At 34.4% G+C, this 24,358-nt stretch overlaps 1 protein-coding gene across 4 annotated transcripts in view; it reads left to right on the plus strand.

Annotated features, from left to right (window-relative positions):
* PPP4R4 (protein phosphatase 4 regulatory subunit 4) overlaps positions 1-22,906 on the plus strand; it is a 56,439-nt gene extending 33,533 nt beyond the window's left edge. For 2 of the 4 annotated variants that reach the window (XM_038138804.1, XM_038138805.1), the window contains 17 exons: positions 1,496-1,617; positions 1,799-1,921; positions 4,079-4,248; positions 5,277-5,396; positions 6,863-6,940; positions 7,743-7,826; positions 8,936-9,118; positions 9,828-9,933; positions 10,698-10,845; positions 11,274-11,418; positions 12,286-12,327; positions 14,409-14,484; positions 14,927-15,007; positions 15,354-15,447; positions 15,876-15,946; positions 16,733-16,868; positions 21,748-22,906. In XM_038138804.1, the coding sequence (XP_037994732.1) occupies positions 1,496-1,617; positions 1,799-1,921; positions 4,079-4,248; positions 5,277-5,396; positions 6,863-6,940; positions 7,743-7,826; positions 8,936-9,118; positions 9,828-9,933; positions 10,698-10,845; positions 11,274-11,418; positions 12,286-12,327; positions 14,409-14,484; positions 14,927-15,007; positions 15,354-15,447; positions 15,876-15,946; positions 16,733-16,868; positions 21,748-21,772 (1,804 nt within the window). In that variant the 3' untranslated portion in view covers positions 21,773-22,906. Of the gene's footprint in view, positions 1-1,495; positions 1,618-1,798; positions 1,922-4,078; positions 4,249-5,276; positions 5,397-6,862; positions 6,941-7,742; positions 7,827-8,935; positions 9,119-9,827; positions 9,934-10,697; positions 10,846-11,273; positions 11,419-12,285; positions 12,328-12,418; positions 12,494-14,408; positions 14,485-14,926; positions 15,008-15,353; positions 15,448-15,875; positions 15,947-16,732; positions 16,869-21,747 lie in introns of those variants that run through there. The other 2 variants (XM_038138806.1, XR_005257154.1) reach the window with 2 other exon arrangements.
* Positions 22,907-24,358: the final 1,452 nt, after the last annotated feature.

Consider the following 24,358-nt stretch of genomic DNA (forward strand, 5'->3'; position numbering starts at 1 on the left):
AAATATTTTAAAATCCGAGGTCTCTACCTGTTATTTTGTCAGGGAGGAAAAAAAGCAGTAACTTCTACTATAGAATTGAAAATTTATCAAGTATCATTCCTTACCCAGTCCTAGACAGCAGAGATAGAATAGATCTTATATTAATAAATAATCATACTGGAAAGGAAATTTTCTAAATTCTGTTTGGTGTCTTTAAAATGAGCTAAATTACACTTAGTCTGCCTGGGAGTTGAAAGTTTAAAAAAATCATAGGTATTATGCAGTGGCAAATGACAGCATTACTGGTAATTTACCCCACCTTAGATCAGTGGGTTTGATAGGGCTAAATACTTTGTTATCAATTAGTGATCTGTCCTGTGTATTTTTCTTTGATTCTTTCCTCACCAACTTTTATTTTTTGCAAGAATGTGTTTGTATAGACTGTTCTATCTCTCGAGTTTTTGCTTAATTCCTTCTCAGTGCTTTAGGTGATTTAATCTCATGAGAAATGCTGAACATTGAGTGCTTTCAGTATGGAAGCTATTCCAGTGTGTCATGTTGAGGATGAATAGGTAGTAGGTAAAAAGACATGAGCAAATTTTCAGGTAAATACTGAAGGTACAATGTGACAGCAGTCCAAATACTTATTTTTGCTAGTTAGTGTTATTGCCACTAAATGATCTGTCATTTTCTAATAATTTTATTTGAATGTTTAATCATTTGCTTGGAAGAATACTGTTAACACCTCTTGATTTGCTGGTAGGTGTAATAAACTCTGTAAGGTGCAAATCACTTTGATGCTGATTATAAACATTTGAAAGGATTATTGTTTATCTTGACTTACAAAAGAGGCAGCTGTTACTGCTTTAGTCTGATTGGAAGGGATATTTTGAGCATTTTTATTCCAGCATCCTGGAGTTAAGTATCAGCAGTATATTAGTAGGTCAGTATATACCAAGGCAAGAAAGGACAAGCAGAACCCTTTTTTTACTACTTTAAACCAAGGCCAAAAGCCAGTGTTTAGACTAGTTGGGAAATGGCATTTTCTCTGAGCAGTAGATGTTCTCTGTAAAGATGGCTCATTTTTGATGTATAAAATTTCTAGACACTTCAATCCAACATGCTCATATTTAATAAATTTTGACTTTGGACCATCATATTGATCATATTTGATCATAAGAATTTTTTTAGTGATACAGTGAAATAGTTGGAGTCCTTTGATTTTTTTTTTTCAGGCTACATTTTCTCTAATTTATTTTGAGTTAATATGAATGCTTTTTTTAATGATGAAGTTCTGCTTTTAAAGTTTGCATGTTTCCTTGGTTGACAAAGAAGAAAACTCCTGAGATTGACTGGAGGTTTTTTATTTAACTTTAATTTCCTTAGAACTTGGTCCGTTTTTCTTCTTGGCTACCCAAAAAGTATCTAAATGAGTATTTCAAGGCAGAATTCTGTTTTGCAGTGGCAGTATTGTTTCATTGTAAGTTTTCTTTTGACTGCTTGCTTCACGTTGCAGGACAGAACTAACAAAAACTGTGGTGCTTCCTGAGTTAGTGGAGCTGGCAAGAGATGAGGGCAGCAGTGTACGCCTGGCAGCTTTTGAGACCTTGGTGAACCTGCTTGATATGTTTGATGCTGGTAAGAATCTAATTTAGGATCTTTCTCTATACCTCTTTTGTACCTTCAGTGAGTGCCTGTCAGAAGTAATCCTGAGAATGTTAAATGAAATTTTTCTCAATTTATTACAGAAGTTCAGTCTCTCTGCTCTTTTAAAAATGTTGACAAATGGCTAACTCTAAAAATTTCTTTTGTTTTTCAGATGATCGGAGTCAAACTGTTCTCCCATTAGTGAAATCGTTCTGTGAAAAATCCTTCAAAACAGATGAATCTATCCTAGTTTCTTTGTCTTTCCATTTAGGGAAACTGTGTAATGGATTATATGGTATGATTTAATTTCTTTTTAAAAATCTTAAACATGAGGGAAGATTGGAGAATTTGAACCCCTTGGAATGGGGGAAAAAAATGAAATGGTAGTTAGTTAGATTTTGGAAATTTCCTCTTAGGGTGACCATCTGCATATTGTTTATTGTTTGTTTTTGTTTTGTTTAGACAGGGCCAAAGATGGAAACATGGTGTTTCATCTTCATTGGTTTGAGTGATTTTTTTGGAGCTTTTGATTTGGATGATTGAATTTTTGAAACTAGAAACCTTTGAAAACATTATGATGTTAACTTTGTTCTTTTCTGTGCTTGATCTCTTTTTAAGGCACAGTGCAGAGTGTGGCCCATAAAGAACTTTAGGGGAGAAAGGAGATGCCATGTGGATTCCCCAGCTGCAGCTGAGGCCAAATCTGTACTCATTGCTTTTATACCCATAATCTGGGCTTGAATTTTTACTTGAGCACAGCACAATTTTCCTTGATAGTTCTGCCCACCATATATCACCTGTGGAGGAAGAGCACAGAATCAGGGCTTTACATTACAATTTCCCCCTAGACTCTTAAAACCTTTGATCTTTCCTACAGCTCTTTAAAATTAACCTTCATGATTATGTTAGAGATGATCAAAGTGACCATTGCTTCACTACTTGATTACTTGATTACTTGAAATGGTTCTTCCACAGTGTCAAAATGTTCTTTTCAGAGACAGAGAGCTAGGACAGTTCATCCTGTGTTTATCATGTTTTTCCAGTCTTTTTGTCTAGGTTGTCTAGGTGTCTAGGTTGAATGACTAACTCCTGATCTTTCTTCACCTCTGAACTCCATCTGTCAAGTTCATATTTTTCTGGAAGTGTTACACCTTAGGACAGTTGAATGAAGGAAGTGAAAGGATTGCTTCACATGTCTTGCTGTTCACATTTTTCAGTGTGAAAAATTGCCTTTTAAAAAAAAAAATCTAGCAGCTAGGTAGTCTTTCTCTTTCCTGGCCTTGTGCTGCTGATGCAGATCAGGCTAAGCATGGTACCTTGCTGATGTTCTAATGGAATAATAGTCTCAAGTTTTAAGACCACGTGTCCCGTTACTGAAGACCATTTTAAACTCTGTCTTTCTGAATAAGAAACATTCTCTCCTTGTTTGATGCTTTCAGAATGCTGAATAAGCAAAGCCTCTTGTCTAGCATCCAGAATGTCAATGAAAATACTGAATAGTACCACAACTAGGATAGAACTTACTTTATACAATTTCCTGTCTTGTCACTAGTATATGGGTAGTTTCCTCTTAGCTGTTTTTCCAGCTAGTTTTGGAGCACTTTTATAGGTTTTAATCTATCACTCATGTTCCCTTGTGAAAGTCATGACCCTTATTGCCTCTTTTGTTTCCCAGGTCCTGTTATCCTGTACTAGAAGGAAATTGAATCAGTTTGACAAGTTTTCCTTTTGCCATGTTGGCTACTGCTATTTTTGGGGGGGATATATGTGTGTGTGTGTGTGTATGTTGGTATTTAGTTGTAGATTTTTTTTTTTGTTTGTTTCAATTTTTTCAAACATGTGAAAGTAACCTGATTTACATAATTATATGGCTTGTCCTTTCCCTCTCCAGCTATTAAATATAAATACCACTTCAGCCCTTTTCTATTCTGTTATTTAAGCTTTCAACAACTAGTACTTTGAGTACTGGAATGAAGCACATCTGACTGCACATTTTGAAAACCTCTTGTTTGAGATCCACTGACCTGTTGTTTCTCTACTAAAAGCTTGAATTTTTGTCAGAGTTATTAATTGTACTTAGCCTGATGATATTAGTGGAATTTGAAAAAAAAAATTCTTAAGAATTTCAGCCTTCTTGATACCAATCAATGAGAGATTTTCCTTGCCCTCTGGAACAGAAAGTTGAGCCTTTTCTTGGTTATTCTTTTATTACTAATGTACTTGTAGTTTTTTATTTCTTCTTGCTAATTGCATTCCAGTTTGTTCTGAGTACTTGTGTGTACTGATTATACTCTGCTAGATTCGAGGCGGGGCTGGAGGAAGAGGAGGGATAAAATCAAGATATTTGATAGATTTAAAGTAAGATTTGTTTGGGTACATTATTAATAGCATTTGTAATGAGGAAAGTTTGTTGTTTTGTTTGGTTTTTTTTTTCTTTTTTTCTTTTTTTGAGGCATTTTTACTCCTGAACAGCACTTGCGGTTTTTGGAATTTTATAAGAAGCTTTCCACACTTGGCTTACAGCAGGAAAATGGGCATAATGATAATCAACTACATCTGCAAACTCTGGAACAGGAAAAGAAGTATATTTCAGTGAGGAAGAACTGTGCTTACAATTTTCCAGTAAGTAATATTAATTTAAGGTTTAATATTAATTTGTGTTGTGCATATAGTTCACTAAATAGGACTATACAAGCGATAGAGGAGTTATTCCCAAATTTTTCATTACTAGCTAGATTTTAGCTCTTTCCTGCAAAGTTTCAGTTAGTGAGCTTGTGCAAAAGAGTTAGCAGGAAATACTACTCTTTGCAGAGCCTCAGAAAATTATTGGTAAATTTGGACTGAGGAAATGATTTTCTAAGAGTTTACTGGTCTTATTCTTGCTTGCACATTTTTTCCAAATGGTTAGCACAAAGGATTTGGGAAAAAGTCTGTGAAACAGAGTCCCCAGTTTCAAACTGCTTGAATCTACACTTTCACATTCATTGAGTGTCACATCATTCTAGGGAGTTGGAGATTGAAACTGAATGCTCAGGTTGATGTTTTAGTCATGTTCCTTCCTGAGTACAGAAAATATTTTCAATTTTATGTGAGGTCTTTAAATACACCAGTCATGTTTCTGTAAATCTACTTTGTATTTTGACATTCTGCATTTGTATTCAATGAAAACATGTTTGTACCAGGAGCCAGTAGACAGCTATTTTTTCTTCTGCCTTTTAAAGGCAAACACACTGTATGTAGGTAGACATCTGTTGGTTTATTTGAGCAAAACCAAGGTATGTACAAACACAATCATATTGAAATTCAGATTCTTGCTTTGCTGCTTGCTGAAATGGTCTTTGTTTTTGAAGTATTCATTTGCAGTTTTGCCATAGTACAGAAACATTAACAATATTAGAAATCTGAGGTTTCATATCTCCTGGTTTTAGTCCTTCAAAAAAAGAATAGCCTGCAGCATGTCTGGAAGATAAATAAATTTAGTTTAGTTCTCAACTCTGGATTTTGTCTGGTGCCTGTGTTTTAACAAGGCCAGCAAAACCTTCACACTTCCTCTGTAAAATAACAACCTGTTACTTCTCAAGTTCATCTGATAATCTCTGCTAGTGTCATCCTTTAGCTGTGTAGTTAAAAAGGACTTTATCCTTCCACAGGCCATGATTGTTTTTGTGGATCCAAAGAACTTCCATTTAGAACTTTATTCTATATTCTTCTGCCTTTGTCATGACCCCGAAGTTCCTGTCAGATATACCATGGCCATTAGTTTCTTTGAAGTAAGTCTACAATGGTTCTTTGTGACTGCTCACATGGTTTTATTTTATTTTGTTTTCGTCTTTAAGCTTACATTTGTGGCTGTTCAACCAAAATAAAAAGACATGAGAAAATGTATTGAAATAATTTAGTTTTTCAGGGGTGTTTGGTTGCTTCTAACCTCTGTATGTAGCCCACATACACGCATCATTTTATTTAAGTTGTGTGACATTTGTCTGCAAGAGATTGCTGCTGGGTCCGATTTTAAGGAGCAATGAAAAAAAATGTACAAAATGCATAGGTATTATTAAATGTATGGACTGAATTCCAGAAATTAAAATGTATTTCATAACACTCTTGGGTTTCAGTCTTTGAGCTTAGCTTTGGTCCCATTTTTTGCTGGGAAAAATGGTAAATGAAGCTGTTTGCTGAAAACTTTTAAAAGAATAGTAGAAGGAAAAATGGCTTTACTTCCACCATTGTAAGATGTATGGATTTCCTGTTCTCATTACCTATTGATGTCTTGTTTTATTGAATGGTAGTCCAACATAATTGTTGAAATTGTAAAATTAGCATCAATTCTACATAATATTTTGTTTCAGCTGTATAGCGCTATTAACGTGCTGCCTGAATATAAGGAGAGTATTTTAGCTCATTTGAAAAAAAAACCTGTAAAATTATACTTTGGTCTAAATGTACATTTAGTTCTTGTTGATTTAATTTTAACAGTTTAACTAGGCAACCATGTGACAGGCAAAAATGAGTAATTTATGGCATTCCCTGCTAGCTGGACTACTTTCCAAAAAATAAAAGTCCTTGTAGCCATTTCCATAAAGCTTCTTCTTGATTGGAAGTAAGCTCTTATTTTCACTTGGCTTAAAGGAACATTAAAAAACATCATCTAAATATTTCTTGTGGCAAAAAAAATCTCATTCCTCAAGTTTGTGTTATGCTTGCTATAAAAACTTTTTAATAGCATGGAGATGGACTGCTGTTCTTTTTTTTTTTTTAATTTACATGAGACTTATGAATCACATGAGTCACAGTGAAAAACCAAAAGGAGTAAGGAGTGGAAACTTCAGGTGGAAGGCTGGGGAAACTTAAAATCCAGCACAGCAAAAGAAAATTTTGCGTTTCATCTTCTGTGAATTATACAGCAGGCTGATTCTTAACTCTCCTAATTTACACTATTTGAATATTCCTCAAGGAAATTTCTAGCCTTGCAGTGCAGCCTAAAAAATTCTTGTTAAATGTGAAAAAGAGTTAATTTCAAAAGCATGTTTCCTAGTTAGATAATAGACCTGTTTCTTGTCTCATGTTCTTTATACAAGCATATTTTTAATGTGATCAGTGAGAAAGTACACAACTTTAGGAAGCTGATATTAAACATTTCTTTCTATGTCTCTTCATGCTTGCTGTAAAGTAAGAAAGCAGTGTTGTGCCATAGAACTAAAGAATGTTTCACCTTGCTCTTACTGTCATTTTTTAGGTTGCTAAGCTTTTAAGTTCTGATGTGTATACAATACATAAAGAACTGGTTACGCTCTTACAGGATGAATCACTGGAGGTAATACACTTTTATTGGAACATTTTTCCTTGTTACATCAAGGCATATTATCTTCATGTTTAATAACTGTTCACTAACACAGTAGAGTAACAATTTGAAATGATTAACAGCTTCTACTTCTATTGCACAGACTCTGCATAAAGACACCAACCTTCTGTGAATAAAAAGGAGGAAAATAGGAAAGTGAATTTAGTAAGCCATGCTACATTTATTAGCTTTTAAAAATACTAATTCTAATTTTTTAATTGGCTCATTATTTATTACCTTACAAACTCTAAAAAGCTTTGGGCTTGGTACTATATTAAAATAATAGTTGATAGGATTCAAGGTCTTTTGCTTTGTTTCATTTTTATTGTCCAGTTGAGGAGGAGATAAAGAAGCTGTGTATGGTTTGAAGATCAAGATTTACAGAAAGAGTTTTGGTCCATGGTAACTTGCATAGAACATGAATCAGTTATATTGCAGCTAACATAGTGAGACTCTTTAGGATGGAAAAAAGAGACATATTCAAGAAAAAAAAAATCACCATTTCCTCTGATACTGGTTTTTCTGGTAGTAAGTTAGACTACTCCAGTTAGAAAATTTGTCTGATCACATAAATAAAAACTGAGACCTGTAATGCTTACATTACTTACTGCATTAAAATATCAGTCATCAACGCAACTAATCAATGCAACTAATCTCCAGTTTCTTTTCATTATGAGAGAGCAGGAACTTGAAAGGTGTCAGCAGAGATATGTTGGGGAGAGTTAAAAACAGAGTGAATTTACAGACCTCTTTCATGCAGCCTTTCTTTAAATAGGTGTTAGATGCCCTTGTAGGTCACCTTCCTGAAATCCTTGAACTAATGACTAATGGAGGAGAAAACAATGGATCAGAAAGCAAGGTGGGTATTCTCATGAAATTTTTAAGATTTTCTTTCTAAATGAGGGTAGTAAGAAATTTCAGACAAATTTTGTAGGCTTTCATGATTAGTTTCTGCTTTGGAGAGATATGAAGTTTCCATTTGTTGTTTTTTCTTGATTGTTGACATTATAAGCTTTAACATTAAAAAAAAATTTGGAAATATTAGGGTTGATGTGAAAATCAGCCATTTATACATGTTCTCTTTCTAATTAACCACAGTTAAGTGAAAACAAAACTTGGTTTTTTATTACAGGATTGATAGCTAATACCTATTTTAAATTTTTTTTTCATATTGATGTATCAGTTGCTCATGGTTGCCATTTTCAGGCTTCTGCTAGAATGAAATCTATTTCCTGAAGTGAAGACACTGAATTAAGAGATCTGTAATCAGCTCCCACCTTTTATAATATAATTGTATATGGCTCTGGATGATTTATTCCATGACTCCCCACCTCTAAGATGGATCAGAAAGGATACTGGTTTTGAGCATACTTCCTTATTGTATGATAAATTGAGATATTGCAGTAGTATAAGAACTGTAGAAATTTATTTTCTTGTATGTGAAGAAGTTGACAGTGTAATTTAAAAATTTGAATTTGTCAGTTGTTTACAGCTGTAATATCTATAATATGTAGCAAATGCAATGTCAGGTGTGGCAGTCTGTTTCATTTTCTTAATATTAAAGGGAATTTAGCTTGGCTACTAAAAATTCTTTGCCTTGTACTGAGAAAAGGTGTACAATTCCTACTAAAATTAATTCCTACTAAAACTAATTAGGGGATTGAGAACAATAACTGCAAAGATTAAGAAGATAAAAGAGAAATGGTATTCATTTGGTTTGAGAAAGAGAATGCTGAGGAGAGTTGGCGTAATGGTTTTAATATCTGTAAAAGGGTGTTACAAAGAGAACGGTGTTTAGTTCTCCTTTGTCAGGAGAAGGGATTGGATATGAAAGTGTATTTAGCTAGGTACTGAAATAGCTTTTGGATTAGTCGTCTCTTCTTATATTGTTGTGGTTTGCTTTTTAAGCATAGTGACAAGCCACACAGCTTGAAAATGTAAAATTATAGTTTATCTTTCTGTTTCTAGTTACTGTCTATTCCTGACTTGATTCCTGCGTTAACGACAGCAGAACAGAGAGCAGCGACTTCCTTAAAATGGAGAACGCATGAGAAGTTACTACAAAAATATGCATGTCTCCCTCATATCATATCAAGTGATCAGATCTATTACCGTTTTCTTCACAGGATGTTGACAATCATGTTGACAAATGTGAGCCCACCTGTTGCTTTCTCATTTCTTTTTATTTGTTAAAGCAAGTTAGACCACTGAATATTTGCTATGTGTAGTACTTCATGTGTTATATTAATCTTAAAGTCCCATCCTTTTCATATGGTTATCAAGCCCTGTCATTCTTTCTATGAGAATTTTCGCGGAAAACTTGCCCCCATTTGAGGAGCAAAATTTGGATAGACAGTTTTCCTTCAACCCAAGACTTCTTCCTTTCCTTGTGCTCATCATCAGTTTGTTTCTAGTTAAATCAAAACTTTTTCCTCTGAAATATGCCTTTTTCGTCATTCCATAAATTACATTGTGTTTGTTCTTTATGAAAGAACTCTGCGTTTCTAATATAATTATCATTTAGAGCTACGAAATTTTACTGAGTCAATTCAAGAATAAAACTGTTGTAAAAGAAGATGATGTAAATTTTATTTCTAACACCTGCAATAGAGAAGATGCCTTGCAATCATGGAATATTTTAAGGTGCTTATGAAATAGTTAAATCTACAAGTTGGGCAGAAAGAATAAAGAAGCAGATGTCTCATGAATTGGCCAAACTTCCTAATTCTCCCTTATGTTACAGCATTTATTTAAAAATTTTAAAAGGCTACTTTTTAGCTATTTTTTTTTCTAATTCTATATACGTTTTAGTCATACTCCTGCAGATATGTTTAACTGTGTTCCCTTTATCTCTTTCAAGAATGTCCTGCCAGTCCAAAAAGCAGCTGCTCGGACTCTCTGTGTTTACTTGCGCTACAATCGCAAACAAGAACAGAGACACGAGGTTATTCAGAAACTGATTGAACGTAAGATGATCTTTCCTCTATTACTGAGAAATGAAAGTTCATTTTGGCTGAAGATCTATTTACAGTTACGTTTATTCAGTGTAATTTCCTTCAATCATTGGAGGGACTACGCTTGGAAGACATTCAGTTGCTCATACTATCACCAGCAGAATGTACTGTGCGTATGTGAGGAATATAGCTGGAGCTTATAGAAGTTTACATAAAGGGGTTGGGAAAAAGGCAATGCAGAAACTGATAATATGCCAAGACCCTTCCAACCCTACTTCTTTTAGCCAAAACTACTAAGTTGTTGGTGCAACAATATAAAAAACAGAGTTCTGCTGTAGAAGTAAAATTCTCTAGAGACTTCAGCATAATAAATCTCAGAGATTTATTGTTAATCAATCACCTAAATTTGATGTTTTGGTGTATGCTATGTATTTTAAAGATAGCTTAGGAGTTTTAACAGTTCTCATTAACATTTCTTGATGTTTACACAGTAATTTTGGTACTCCTGTGACACGGTCTGAAAGGCATACAGGACTTTGTTTAATTTAACACCATAGCTAGTTCATTTGCTCTTTTGCTTTTTCAAGTGCTCACTGACAGAATTAATTGAATTCAGAATGTTAGTTTTTTACTAAAAGAAAGAATTGAGATAGGCTGAGAATATGTCTTTTGATGCCTGTGATTATCATCTTTTAAGTCAAAGGTCAGCCTATGAAATGTTTTCTGTCTGACATTGAAAACTTGACAGACAATATCTGCAAATTTTTATTTTTCAGAACTGGGCCAAGGAAAAAGTTACTGGAACAGACTTCGTTTTTTAGATACTTGTGAATTCATTATGGAACTGTTTTCAAAATCATTCTTCTGTAAATACTTCTTTTTACCTGTGCTTGAGCTTACCCATGACCCAGTGGCTAATGTCAGGTATGTAGAATATGTAGCAGTGTACAGGAAAAAAAAAGCTTTCAATAATATATTAAGAAATACTGTTATAAGTTTCATGTTTTGCTTAAATAATGGAACTTGAGTAAAAACATAAAAAACCTTCAGAATGTCCAGTACTAAAGATGCAGGGGAGTGTGGGAATGGTGCTAGGAAATCCCAGAAGCAGGTCAGTAGGTAACTGATAAAGTTAGGTGTGCATATCACTTGGAAAATCCAGAGGTCTCCTTATTTTTCTAGATAAAAAAAACCAAAAAACCAGACAAACCAAAGATGTTTATGGACTGTATTCATGATCTATAGAGACTTTTTGAAAACAGTATGTCTGGAATAAACACATAAGCAACAATCACTTCTGAAAAATAAGACCACTTAATTATTTGGGTTGTTTGTTTGGGTTTTTTTTGTAGAATGAAGCTATGCTGTTTGTTGCCAAAAGTCAAATCTACTCTGAAGATTCCCACTGATAAGCATTTACTTCAGCAGTTGGAATTATGTATAAGGAAACTTCTGTGTCAAGAGAAAGACAAAGATGTCTTGACTATTGTGAAAAGAGTAAGCATTTTTCTTTTTACGCAGCATTTAATCTTGGGTTTATCACTGAAAGTTAAGATGACTGAAGTTATGCTATCTGTGGATTTTCTCAATGTAAGAACAGGAGATTAAAAAATTCCATTCTCTATTATGTAATTTTGAACAATTAAAAGATGATGTAGTATAGTATGTTCTGTGAAATTTAGGAGTGTTAATGTTTCCTTGGTTACTTATATTGCAGTTATTTTGTAGTGATTCAAATTCAGGATTTTGGCTCAATGACCATTTATAGAAAAACAAAAGACTAGAGAAAGTTTGAATGTTGATCCTAGTAAAACTCATCAGGTTTGTGAGACAGAGATATCTTGTTAGACTATATATTTTACAATATACAGACAAAGAATTTGCAGGATTTAAAAATGTTACAAATGTGTTTTTAATGTGAATATTCAAAAAGGTACATCTTTAAGGAATGACCATGCTTAGTCTCAAATTTAGAAACCATGAAGTGAAATAGCTCAAGTAGGTGGCTTCCTTACAGGGCCAGTCTGCAGGAGAGAGACTGGGTGAACACCTGTGTGGAACCTTCTGAGTTAGAGGCAGATTCCTGAGTTGCTTTTTTCAGTCCTGGTTCCTATGCCCATGCCATAGCTATTCTTGCTGTGGTGCTTCCTTGAGTGTATTTTGATTTCCACAGATATTCTGTGAATCTATTCATTGTGAGTCTCAGCAGGGCTCTGAGAATACTCTCTGATGCTTTTAAACTGCATTTGTGCCACAACAATAAAAGCATAAGCTTCAAATATGTAGGAAGAAAAGGCAATTCTTTACTTCATAGTGTGGCGTGCTATAGAGTAATAATCAAAAATGTTTTAATTTTCTTTATAGACAGTGTTAGAATTGGACAGAATGGAGATCTCTGTAGATGCTGTAAGTACTCACTAACTTTAATCTTATCAACTACTCTTAGTTTCCATTTTCATGTAGTGATTTTTTTATTTTTATTGATTTTATTTTGAAGTTTCAGAAAAGATTTTATGAAAATTATTTATTGGATCAAGAAAAAGAGAGACAAGAACATCTCCTTTTGGAAATGGTATATTTTATCAGTACACTGTCATTATTTTTAATTAGTTTGTAGCTACATATTAAGGAGGCAGTAATTTTAAGGTAGGGGAAATGCATATTTTGGAGAGACCAAAAGAGAGACTGGTAGGTTCATTGTCTGTGTGTGGTTTCATTTTACACTTTATAATAGGGTTAAGTCCTTCAAAGTAACATGTAACATTTTTTTCTTTACTACCTGAATTTTGCTGTATCAATTAGAAAGGCTAACTTGAGTTTCTTGAGAAATACCATGTATAACATGATAAACTGACCAATGAAACACTTCAGATTTTACATACAGCTTCCCTAGGCAAAGAAATTAATCTCATAATTTCTTTTGTCCCAAGAAAACCAAAGAATGCTCTGTGTTACAGGCTTTCCAAGTAGCCAGGAAAGAGAGAAAACAAAATGTGCAGTAGGCACTTCAGCTTATATCTTCACCACATCTCCACAAAGCCTAGATTAGACCACTGCAGTCCTCCCACCTGCTGCCTCCCCTCCAGCCTGAGGTGGGAGAAGCTGAGCAGCTGACAAGATTCAGAAGATCCTAAAATTCTTAGCATGGTTCCTCTGACTTGTAGTAAATGAACTTTGTAGTGAACCAGAAGAGATTCAAGAGTGTCCCAAAAATGTCCTTGTTTCCTGCCTTTGTGGTCCACTTTGATGTCAATGGGTATTGCAGGTCAGTATGAGAATGTCCCTGAGCCACAGACATCCTGCCACTTCCAGTGTCCCGAGCCAGCTGGGTTCTCAGACCTGCATGCACACACTCAGAGTCTTGACCTTAGCTCTAGCAGTCTGCAGGGAGATACAGTTAATGCTTTTATACTGAAAGTGCTTGTGCGCTGCAAAAGAGCCTCCAGTGCTATGTGTGTTGTATGATGACATCAATTTTTACCCTGTTTCTACAGCTACACTTTAGAAAAGCACCGAATTTTTATGGTATAGGCCACTAATATGTGCAACCCTCCTGTATGGCAAAGGCCTCATTAGCACTGCCTGTGAGAGGCGTGCTTTTGGGGAACCTGAGAGGGACACAGTGAACTGTGACATGTTGCTGTCCCGAACAGATGAAGAGCCATTCAACCCACTTTAATGTATCTGGCTGCTAAAGATTTTAATACTGCTTGTGTTAGTAAGTTTCCTTCATTTTAGTAGCTGATTTTGTAGGAACTATTTGCCAGCAAGACTGACCTGAATTAATTACTGCTTTCTTTTCTTGACTGGGTAGTAATTAGAACGACATGAAAAATATAGATTTGAGCAATTACGGTTCACTTAATTTCTATTGTGAAAATGGTATAGAAAATTAGCTAATATTGTATAGTTTGTTGAAGCTGGAGTGATATCTACTCATCAAATGGAATATATTTTTCGGCTGGGTAGTATTACAGAAGGGCAAATAAACTACATGAACCTGAACAATTTTACATTGTTGATTTTGTTTTTCATAAAGATTTATCAACTGTAGATGTTAATTTTAGATTTTTATAAAGTTTGAATATATATGGCATGCCTTAAAATTTAAGAAAAAAATTTTCATTGAACTATATGAAATAAAAGTGTTGCCTATTCTATTTTCAGAGTGTCTGTGTTACAGAAAAATTTTACATTGCCACCTGCCAATGTAATGTCTGTATCTTTTTGAATATAAAAAAACTCAAAAGCCAGGCATAATCTTAATTATAAGTTCTATATGTGAACTTCAACTCTGAGCTTTCTTCAGACTGTGGTTTTAAAATGAGATATGTACCCTGATTTCTTTCTGTATTACTTAATTGGTTCTCTGGATACTCATCAGGGATTGTACTACTAGCAGGAGAGTAGAAATGAATCCTTATTTGGAAACACAATTTCCTTACTTTTACCTGAGCGATATCTAAGAAAAATATTCATTCTTTTAGGAACAATTAGAAAAAGAGAAGCAGAAAAATGAAGGAAGATCTACAAATATAAATGATAAAATGTTTGAAAAGAAGCGTAAGTTTGTTTATTTGTGTACGATGTTTATGCATGCTTTACTCCTACAAAGGTAGTAGAGAAAGGAGCAGGTAAGAGACCCTTTATACAATAAATAGAGATTTAGAAATTGGATATAAAATTGTTTTTATGTATTTCTGGATTTATTTATGAAAAATTGCCTCATATTATCTATAATATAATATATATCTAATATAATAATATAGTAAAACTAATATAATGGGGTTTTTTGGCTTTATTAATAAAATACATTACAGTTTTAGTTCTCTGTTATTTTTAATTTTGGGATACAGTGTAAGTACTTTTCTGTGGTATTTCTGATGTGCTAGTAGCACTGGATTAGATAATATTACTCTTTGCTCCAGGACTGATATGTTATGTCCTCTCTTTTATAAAAAAATTAAGAGGGGAGGGGTTTTACTGGACTTTTTTTTTTTTGTAGGTAGAGACAGTAAAACATCATCAGTGTTGGCAAAAAGTATCAATCTCTCTATTTCCGGAAGCTCTTCTTGTCTATCAGCAGGTAAGAACAGTTCAAAAACTCACCTGGCACACTTTGATCTCACATCATCAGGTTAAACCCCAGCAAAGCTGCTGTAGACATCTGTGTTACAGACCCAAGTTACACCTACTGCACAGAGGAATAGATACTTCTGCTAGAACTGAATGTATTTTCTATGGTTTCTGGTTTTGTTTAACTCTGTAATATATAAATAATGACCTAAGGTTTGTTTTTTTTTTAAATTGAAGTATTTAAATCATCTCGTTCCTTCATTTACCAAAGATTGACAGAAAAATATATTTTAAAGTGTTCTAAATTATTGAGAAAATGCAATATTCATATTAAAAAATGTTCTTTATCATTTTAGGCAAAGAAGAAAAAAAATCCAAGCTGGTTCGAAGCCAATCTTTCAGCACTCAAGTACTGCATCCAAAATACAGCAACATAGACAAGTGTCCTAAGTATCTTTATAATCTTCATTGCTTACCTCATAGGCAGATGTTTGCTAATGGACAGCTCTTATGAAATTAATGCTCATGGGTCTGCTCAAAGCAGTGATGTGTTCACTGAATTGCAGCTTATATTTTTAGTTTTCTGTTTAACTGAGGGAAGAAACATCTAAGGCATGCTGAAGCCTAGAAATGGTTAGGAATTCCTTTTAAGTTAATAAATGTCACCTTTTATCATATATTAAAAGTAATTTTCAACATAATTTGCTAAATCTAATTTCATACATTTCTTAAAGACATTTCAGCACAACTTTCTCATTTAATTTCTTCATATAAACTCAAAAATAACCTCCAATACTATTAAACTGCAGGATGATACAACTGAGAGGAGCACTTTCAGAAATAACCAACTTGGTTTTGTTTTGTTTGGTTTTTTAAAGTAAAAGTTCTGCTACAGGATATACATCTTCAGTACCAGGAATGGGAAAGAGTTGTATGTTATCCTTTAGTGGTAAGTAGGTTACTGTAATATGTTTTACTTACTTGACTTTACTTGGTTATTGAATGTATGGGCCCAGTTAGGCAGGCGTACTCTAAGGTATCATTCTCCTAAAGAAAGCAGAATAATAGATATCCAATGCATTTGGGCATTTAAGTGCTAGTAAGTGTATTTTTCAGATTTTTTCAGATTATTTTTCCTTTCCTATAAATTTGTTTTAATTTACATTTAAAAATAGTAAAAAGAAACTGAGTTTGTCATGTCCTGGTTGGAATTTCAGGTATCATAAAAAGGTTGAGTTTGGAGTTTTTCCCCACCTATTTTACATGAGGAGAATGAATATTATGTAACACTTCTTCTGAATTAAGAGAGAGAAACTACTGTTTGCAGTTTTTTCCACTAAATTTTAAAGAGTTTGGATGATTAAAGATAAGATTGAGATGAATGGCTTCCTAGAGAAACATGTCTTTCAATTCACTACCATTAGGCACTAGGCAATTAAATTTCATTAAATAGATAAATTTTTAGCAGCTAAAGTTTGGCCCAAGAAATCATACTCTTTATATACATTAAATGTATGAATATTTTCTTTGAAAATGTGTATTCCAGTTATTTAGTGGGACTCTTTAATAAAAATACTTGAAGAAATATTAAGTAGAAACCATTCCATTAAAATTTTGGATTAGTGCCTTAGGAAGCAAGCCACTATTGTCACCGGAAAAACAGCTCATTCTGTTTACTTTCCATGAAGTGTTTTCAGCCAAAGTTCTTTGTCCAAGCTGCACCTCTGTGTTTCAGATGACTCATTCCGGACTCATGCTGCTGCCAACAGTGGGAATGCTGCCTTCCCTTCCAGTTCTTCTCGCAGCTTGTTTAACTCAGCTGACCAAAAGAACAGTGGAAGTAAGGAGAGTCAGTCCCGAAAGATGAGCATGTAAGTTGTTGACGAGATGATAAACTGAGCCTAGGGGTAACGTTTTCAAAGGGAACTCAAAAGAGCCGTGTAAAATTAGGCCTGTATTTATTATACTTCTGCACACAGATTTTGAAATACTAAAATAGCAGGGTAGAAATGTGGTGTATGCAATTGTAAGTGTTTCTAAGATGGCATTGCCTTCTAATTAGTCTTTCACATTGTTTCTCCTGCACATATTTGCATTCAGCTGGTATATAATTGAGAGGGTGGAATGGGAAAAAGTGAAGGTTAGTGCCTTTGATATGTAATAACTACAGTCACAGTGATTTAACTGCCTGTAGTTGGATAAATAGAGGTATTTTTAGAATACTTAGTTTCTAATTTTCCTTCTTTTTATGGACTTATACATGTTTTATCATTATGTAACAATTCCATCATGAATCTTGAGACTTATGATGAACTGAACTAGTATTTGTTATTAATGCTGCCTTCTTTGCCTTACCGTAGCCATTTACAAAAAAAACCAAAATTCAATGCTAGGCATCTCCCTCAGGCTGCTTTCCTTTAAACATCAGCCAGTGCTGTTCAGCATTTTGCAAGAACAAAATCAAAGATGTATTTTTTGCTCCTGTGCTAAAACTGTAAATTGTAGAAAATCACTGTGACACACACTCACCCAAATCTCTGTAGACTCTAGCAACAAATTCCCTGCAGATTCCTTTTACACTGTAACTAAATTACTGCCATTGGACTAGCTGTAATTTTGTGGGTTCAAACTGAGACTTTTCTTTGCTAGCAGAGATTTGCATTCTTAGCCAAGGCAGAATGGAGAAAGGGAAGGAGCCAGCTACAGCAAGAAAGGGCATCTGGGAAAGTAGACTTCAATGTAACAGAAACTACAACTGGAAGCTAAGATAGGAAAGAGAAAACATCTTATACTGGTTTGCTAGGTAGACAGAGGAAACAATAGTGATGGTATGTTTTGGTGAATTAAATATCTGGATGAACATATTTTTCCACTTTTGGATTTTCAGTTTCCTTTAAAAAATAAACCAAAATGTCTTCCCAGCTTTAGTGCTTTATTTTAAGTTAATAAAATTACTAAATTGTAAAATAAAGCACTCAAAACTTTAACAAACAAAAACCAAAATTCTCAGGACAATATTCATTTAGCTCCTTGTGTACTTGCTTTTCTTTCTGCTGGAATTTTACCATCCTCTTTGTACAAGAGAAATTGTTTCTGGAATGAACTCAAGCTTGCATAGTGATCTATAGTTTTTAAAACTGCTTTTATTTTGTAGAGAAGGTTGAAAGGTAAGCTGTGAATGCAGATGGACCCTGTTGACTATGTGGCTTCACATGCATAGTACTTTAAGGTGCCAAATCACTTTGCCCTCTGTCCCTGTCTTTGCCAGTGTCTAATGGCTTCTCTCAATACTACCTGCAGTACTTCAGACTTTTTATAGGTGATCATTAGGGGGTCACTTATTTCAAAGTGCACCATTTCAAAGTCAGCAGTTAGATTAGTAGACATGCTGACATTTTCAGCCATCTCTGAAGTAAATGGGGCATTTATCTTGAGAACATAAAATGTAGCACTCCATAAAATAGAGTGCTACATAGTTAAAAAAATTAGGTGTGCTCAAAACCTCATTTTCTTTCACCCTAATCACTGTATGCCTTTTTTCCCTGCTTTAAAACTAGAAAATTAGTTCAAATGTTGTAAATATTTTTAGCAATCTGTAGAAATTCAAATTACTTACTGTCCCACAAGGATTGGGGAAAATGAATGGATTAATATTCACAAAGCAGTGAGGTGCAAAGGTTAGTTAGACATATTCTTTTATCATATAAAACGTTTCCAAATTTCAAAGGTTTTTCTGTCTTTCATTTAAAATAAAACTGATATCTTTTGTTTAAATACAGAGGGACAGGAAAAGGCTCACACAGAGCAGTTTGTACTTTTGTCTTCAGGCAGGAGAGTGGAATGTAAGAAACACAGCTTTGAGTCTCTATGTACCATTCCCAAACAAATACCCTAAGAGCAGAGTATCTGAAAGCAGGTATCTGATCCAACACAATGATCTGGATGCTTTGTCTGGTTCAGAAAGTCCCTGAACTGCACAGGGTCAGAAGCTAAAGAGGATGTATGAGGGGAAGAAAAACATTTTTGGGAAAGGAAGAGGAAGCTTAGGATGTCCTACATTTAGTTCTGAATATGAGTTTTAGTATTCTGTGTTCTTATGGGAAAAGACATCCCTCAAGTTGGTATAGTGTCTGCTGTGCTGTAGATTCAACTTCTCGTTTGTAAACTGACCCAAGACTTAACTGTTTTCATAAGAAAATGAAGCAGCTCTATGAGAGGATAATTAGAGATACAGATCCAGGAATAGCTGGTGGTAGATGCATTCAGTCAGACATGTTTAGCTGTACTTTTTTTATCTTTCATTTAAAAGAAACAACAACAAAACCCCAAAAATGTCCGTTTAAAGGAAGCATTATTCTCTAAGATTAATGATGGAAAAAATTGATATCCAAATATATAAGCAGCTGACAGAAATCACTCTGTGAGAAGAATTTGACAATTGTACAGTGAGAAGTACAATTGAACAGATACTCATCAATGAGCATCACCTTTGGTGGACTGACTGAGGCAGAAAACTCACTAAGGTGAGAAAATAATAATTGGGTGGTTTTTTTAGACTGTATCATCATGCAGATCCACATATGTGCTGGTTGAAATTTGCACTGACCATCTCAATTCTGGCAAGGCCTAACTTTTAGTTTGCTGGCTCTGCAGCTTGAGTAGAGTAACTTCTAATATGTTTCTTTTTCTAAGTAAATATGTGGGCAGTAACACAATAAAGTATAAGCAGATAAAATTAATGATTCTTAGTTTGAAGTGGTATATGTTTGGATAAAATATTGTTTAATTGCTTAAGCCTACTATTTCCCATAAAATTGCTCTACAGAATATTGGTAAGTGTTCACTTCTGACAATATAGTGCAGTTTGCAGGGATGAAAAATTTCTGATTTCAGATATGATAGTGCTCTAGGAATCTTTCAGAACTCAGAGTTACTTTGGTGGAGACCTGAAGTCTTTTCTTACCACACTCAGGCATTCAAACATTCAGTTTGAACTAATTCATAAGTATGTGCCAATTAAAGTTTTATCCCTTTTTGAAAATAGCTCAGCTGCAAGGAAAAAAAAATAGTAAACAATGATCCAGTGCTCACAAGCAGGTGACAAGGAAGTATTGTTTTAGTGTAGGTGTCAGTTGCTAGATCTTAGGTAATACTTAGGCCATAGAAAATGCCAGAACTATGCTAAAGCAGCACCCATATAACTTACTGAGGGAATCACAAAAGAGAAGACTACCTGCTTCAAGTACCTGATGGAATAGGAAAGGATCAGAAAAAGCACTCGTTGAGTACTTTGTCCCACAAGAGATCTTGCTTAATATGCAGAGCAGAGTTTTTCTGACTTCCTGTTGAAGTGTTGCCAGTTAGATCATGAATCATCCTAGTGCAGACATTGACATAAATTATGAACACTCTGTTCTATCAAGCAGTCTGATCTTCTATCATTAGGCTATGTAGCTTTATTATATTCTTTTGAATGTTTTCAGCTTTATTAGATTGTTAGATAGAAGATGTTTTGCTTGAGTTTATATTGCTGTAGTATGACTGCAAATGTTCAACATGCAATTGTTTAAAACTATTTAGAAACTTCATAGATTTGTCAATTAATATATCCACTTCATAGATAGCTTTTAAGTATTTTGCATCTTGCCTACAGACACACAGATATTGGCTGATTTTATTTCACTTTGAATCAAAACTTTCTTCGAGGATGTGTGGTACAGGTTTTCCATCTTGTAAAAAGAGGGAGTAGATTTATTGTTGCATAAAATTAATTTTCTAATTTATTATTAGTAGGTTAATTTTTATGCAACAATAGATCGAAATAAATATCAGTAATTTATAAGATGTCTACAACTGACCAATAAGACATCCAGTTTGGTGCATGTACCAGTTATATGTTTAAGATAAGTATCTTAAAGTAATGTCTTTCATCTCGTCATATAATTGCTTAGAAAGTTAAGCACAAAATCAAATAGTTCTGCCACTGATCTACTACATTTGGAGTAGATCAGCTTTTAATCATGTTTTCATCATGACATTTAAGATGCTGGAAGTTCTGAGTTCCTGTGGGACTGGCTTGTGTTTTGTGTCCCATTTCTATGATGAAGCTAATAGGTATCCTGACACTGATATATTATCATATAATATATGCAGTTTTTAAATATTCAGCAGTTTTAAAATAGTGAAACAGAACAATATATTGTGTTATTTGTAAATGATACTGTAAAATATTGATGCAAATTCATTTTTCCAAGAGTTCTAAAAGTTCTGCCCATGTTGGAAGTATTTCTGTCTGAAACAAATAGTTGTTAATTGACAGCTACAACTCTTTGAAACTGAAAAACAATATATCTAAAGATTAGAAAATTAAGGCGTGAAAAATCCAGAAATTACCCAAATGACCTTTTGGTCAACTGAACACCTAGAAATCACAGTGCAATGTGGCAGACTTCTGGCACTTTTTGTAGCCATGAATAGACTGCTTGTGCCACCTTAATCATCTCACTCAGATGCATCTCTACAAGAACTTCTGTAGACACCTGAATGGAGAACTTCACCCTTCTTGAGAAGAATGCCCTCAGAATATATCTATTTGGCTTTTTCACTGGGCGCAATAGAACAGCTCATAATTTTTAAAGTACCGCAGCCAAGAGTTATGTTAAAATGTTCTGCATAATAGCAGTTTAATATGTTATGCAATTTAATAATATAGTAACAGGATATCTTGTGTGTTTCTTCTTTTGTATGAAGAAAAAACAGAAAATCAAACTCCTAGATCATCTGAAAAATGAAGGAACCAGAGGCTGGAGGAAGCAATGTTCTGGTGGGATAAGGTGGGAGCAGCAGATGGGACTCTCTAATGCCTGGACTGAATAAAATGTATCCTGCAATGTTAAAAATTTAAAATAAATCTTTTCAATAAAATTCCAAGTTGTAAAATATGTTCTGATAAACAATGTAATGGTTGCAGAATTCTAACATCGTAGTGAAATGATCTGAACCATACTTTCAGCTATGTGCTCTTAACTGCTGCAGCTAAGGAGATTTTGTTTTCTTCAGTTATGCCTTTGTAGTTTGAAGTCTTGGATTTAGAATGCACATACCCATTATTTAATTGGCTTATTTACAATCTCAGCAACCCTTAGCTCCCATATTTTAAGGTAGAAATAGAAGGAATTGTTATGAATATGAAAAAAGAATCCCACATTTTAAAGAATCTGCAAACCTAATTTAAGACCAAAGTCCAGAACCATTGATGAGTCTATAAAAAACATAGACTTTTGAGGCATTGTGCTGTGAATTTGGAAATAATGTTTTTACAAGTGCTTAATTCATAAAAAACTGTCTAAGTTTCAAAGCAATCTAAAAGCAAATGTCTCCAGATGATGTAAAAAAAAAAGTTTTATTTCATAAGTTTTGTTGTATAAATACTTGTTTTAATTTTAGTATTTCAAATTGTATTTTCACTTTAATAATTTATAATAATGAATCTAGTTTTTAATCAGCTGCTTTTGCAAGCTGTCATGGTTCAGTGATGTCATCTGCATTTGTTTGTATTAATGCTAATGTTTCTATCAACATTTATGTGGAAAAACATGCAATCATATTTTGAAAAGTTCTATTTATGCCAGTACTTGAGAGAGGTTATGAAGCTATTGTCAGCTTCTCTTTCAAAATGGAGGCAGCATAAATATATTGATATCAGAAATATATGGTTTTTAAAATTTATTGGTGTATGATAAAGATGATCTGGTCTGTGTATGCGTATGTGAGTGTGGTTACTTTTTATAATGTAAAAACATGAATGATGATTTACTCGAAATAAAACCTAGGACAATGCTGTACATGCATGTTCTTGAAAAAAAATTCTCAGGGCATCTTTTATAATTAAAAGAAATAAAAGCACTTACCTATGGAGGGTATTTATTTAAAATACTAATAATGCTGGGTGTATGCTGTCTTGTGTAAAGTACAAAATGTTTCTTTGGATTAAGCTCTGTCTAAATGCTGAAGCTTCCTACACCACAGTTAGATTTAGTTGTGTTCACCATCTTAAGTCACAGACATTGTTTGGGTTCTGTGGAAATGCTTAATTTTTCAGTTTATTCCGCAGGCTGGCAAAGGACCTTGTAAATCACAGATTTCTTTAAAAGCTTCTTTGAATTTTATGATGTTTAACATTCCGTATTGATAGAGGTGTACAGATGACCTGGGCTGGCTCCTCCTGGGTTCTGCTTTTGGTTCATTGATGCAGACAGATAGTCCCAGTTCCCCAGGCACAGCTGACTCAGGTGCCAGCGACAGCTGCTCTCCCCTGGGCCACAGGAGACTGCTCAGGCTGCTCTTAGTCTGACCTTTGGCAGGGACCAAACTCAGACCATCAGTAGCCAGCTGTACAACAGGACTAAAAACTGTGTTTGCCCGTTTGATGCCTTGTAGAGCAATGCAGAACAACGGGTAAGTTTAGAAAATTGAAGCTCTTTCTCCCCTTAATAAGCAAGTAATGAGCTCTTTAAACAATTTGTCTTTTGTTCCTTCTTGGCTGTCACTCTCTGTCATTTTAAACTGATTAATTTATTTAATGCTAATAACACATGCTCTACTCAATAACCTAAAATTCCTTCAGTGCAATCTTTAAATGCTCTGTTAAGACAGTTTTGGACTGGACATTTTCCTTGTGCAATACCTCTGGTGTCTTGTGCATACTTTCATCATTTCTTTGCACTACAGACCTCCATCCAAGCAGTTTTTTTAGGGGCCACTTACTTCTGAGTTAGTTCTGCTAAGCAGCACCAATGCATTTGAACCCTTCAGAGCACTGTTTTTACCTGCTGGTCAGCTCTAGCTCTGGAATAACAGCTGAAGGTCAACCGTGCAGTGGCATTTGTTGGTTTTCACATAGACCAGTGGCAGAAGGGGTGATTATCTTAGTTTTTGTATTGCAAAATACAAAAACTAAGTGCATTTGTAATGCAGTCTGGAGTTAGGTTAGGTGCACCTTCATAGTCTAGAAAGATAGCAGAGCCTGCCTCCTAAGTCCTTTTGTGAGTGGGGTACATCAGTGTCTGGGCTCTTGTGGGCAGACACCAAATGGTGACGAAGGTGATTTTTTGAGATTTACCAGCTTTATCCTATAATGTATCTTCTCTAGCAGAGGTATCTTGTGTTTACTGATGGACACCTGTGAAATTCCTTGCCAAATGATTTTGAAAAGTCTTATGCTCCTTTTTGGGCAATTATTTTCTGAAGGTTGTATGAGCAAGCAGAATAATGCTGACATCTGTTAGTTACATAAACCTAGAAGTAGCTTTTTGCATTGTTTCATACTTTATACATAGGACTCTGCTAATTAAAATCTATT

Source organism: Motacilla alba, chromosome 5, assembly GCF_015832195.1.
Source record: "Motacilla alba alba isolate MOTALB_02 chromosome 5, Motacilla_alba_V1.0_pri, whole genome shotgun sequence".
In the NCBI taxonomy this organism is placed as follows: domain Eukaryota; kingdom Metazoa; phylum Chordata; class Aves; order Passeriformes; family Motacillidae; genus Motacilla; species Motacilla alba.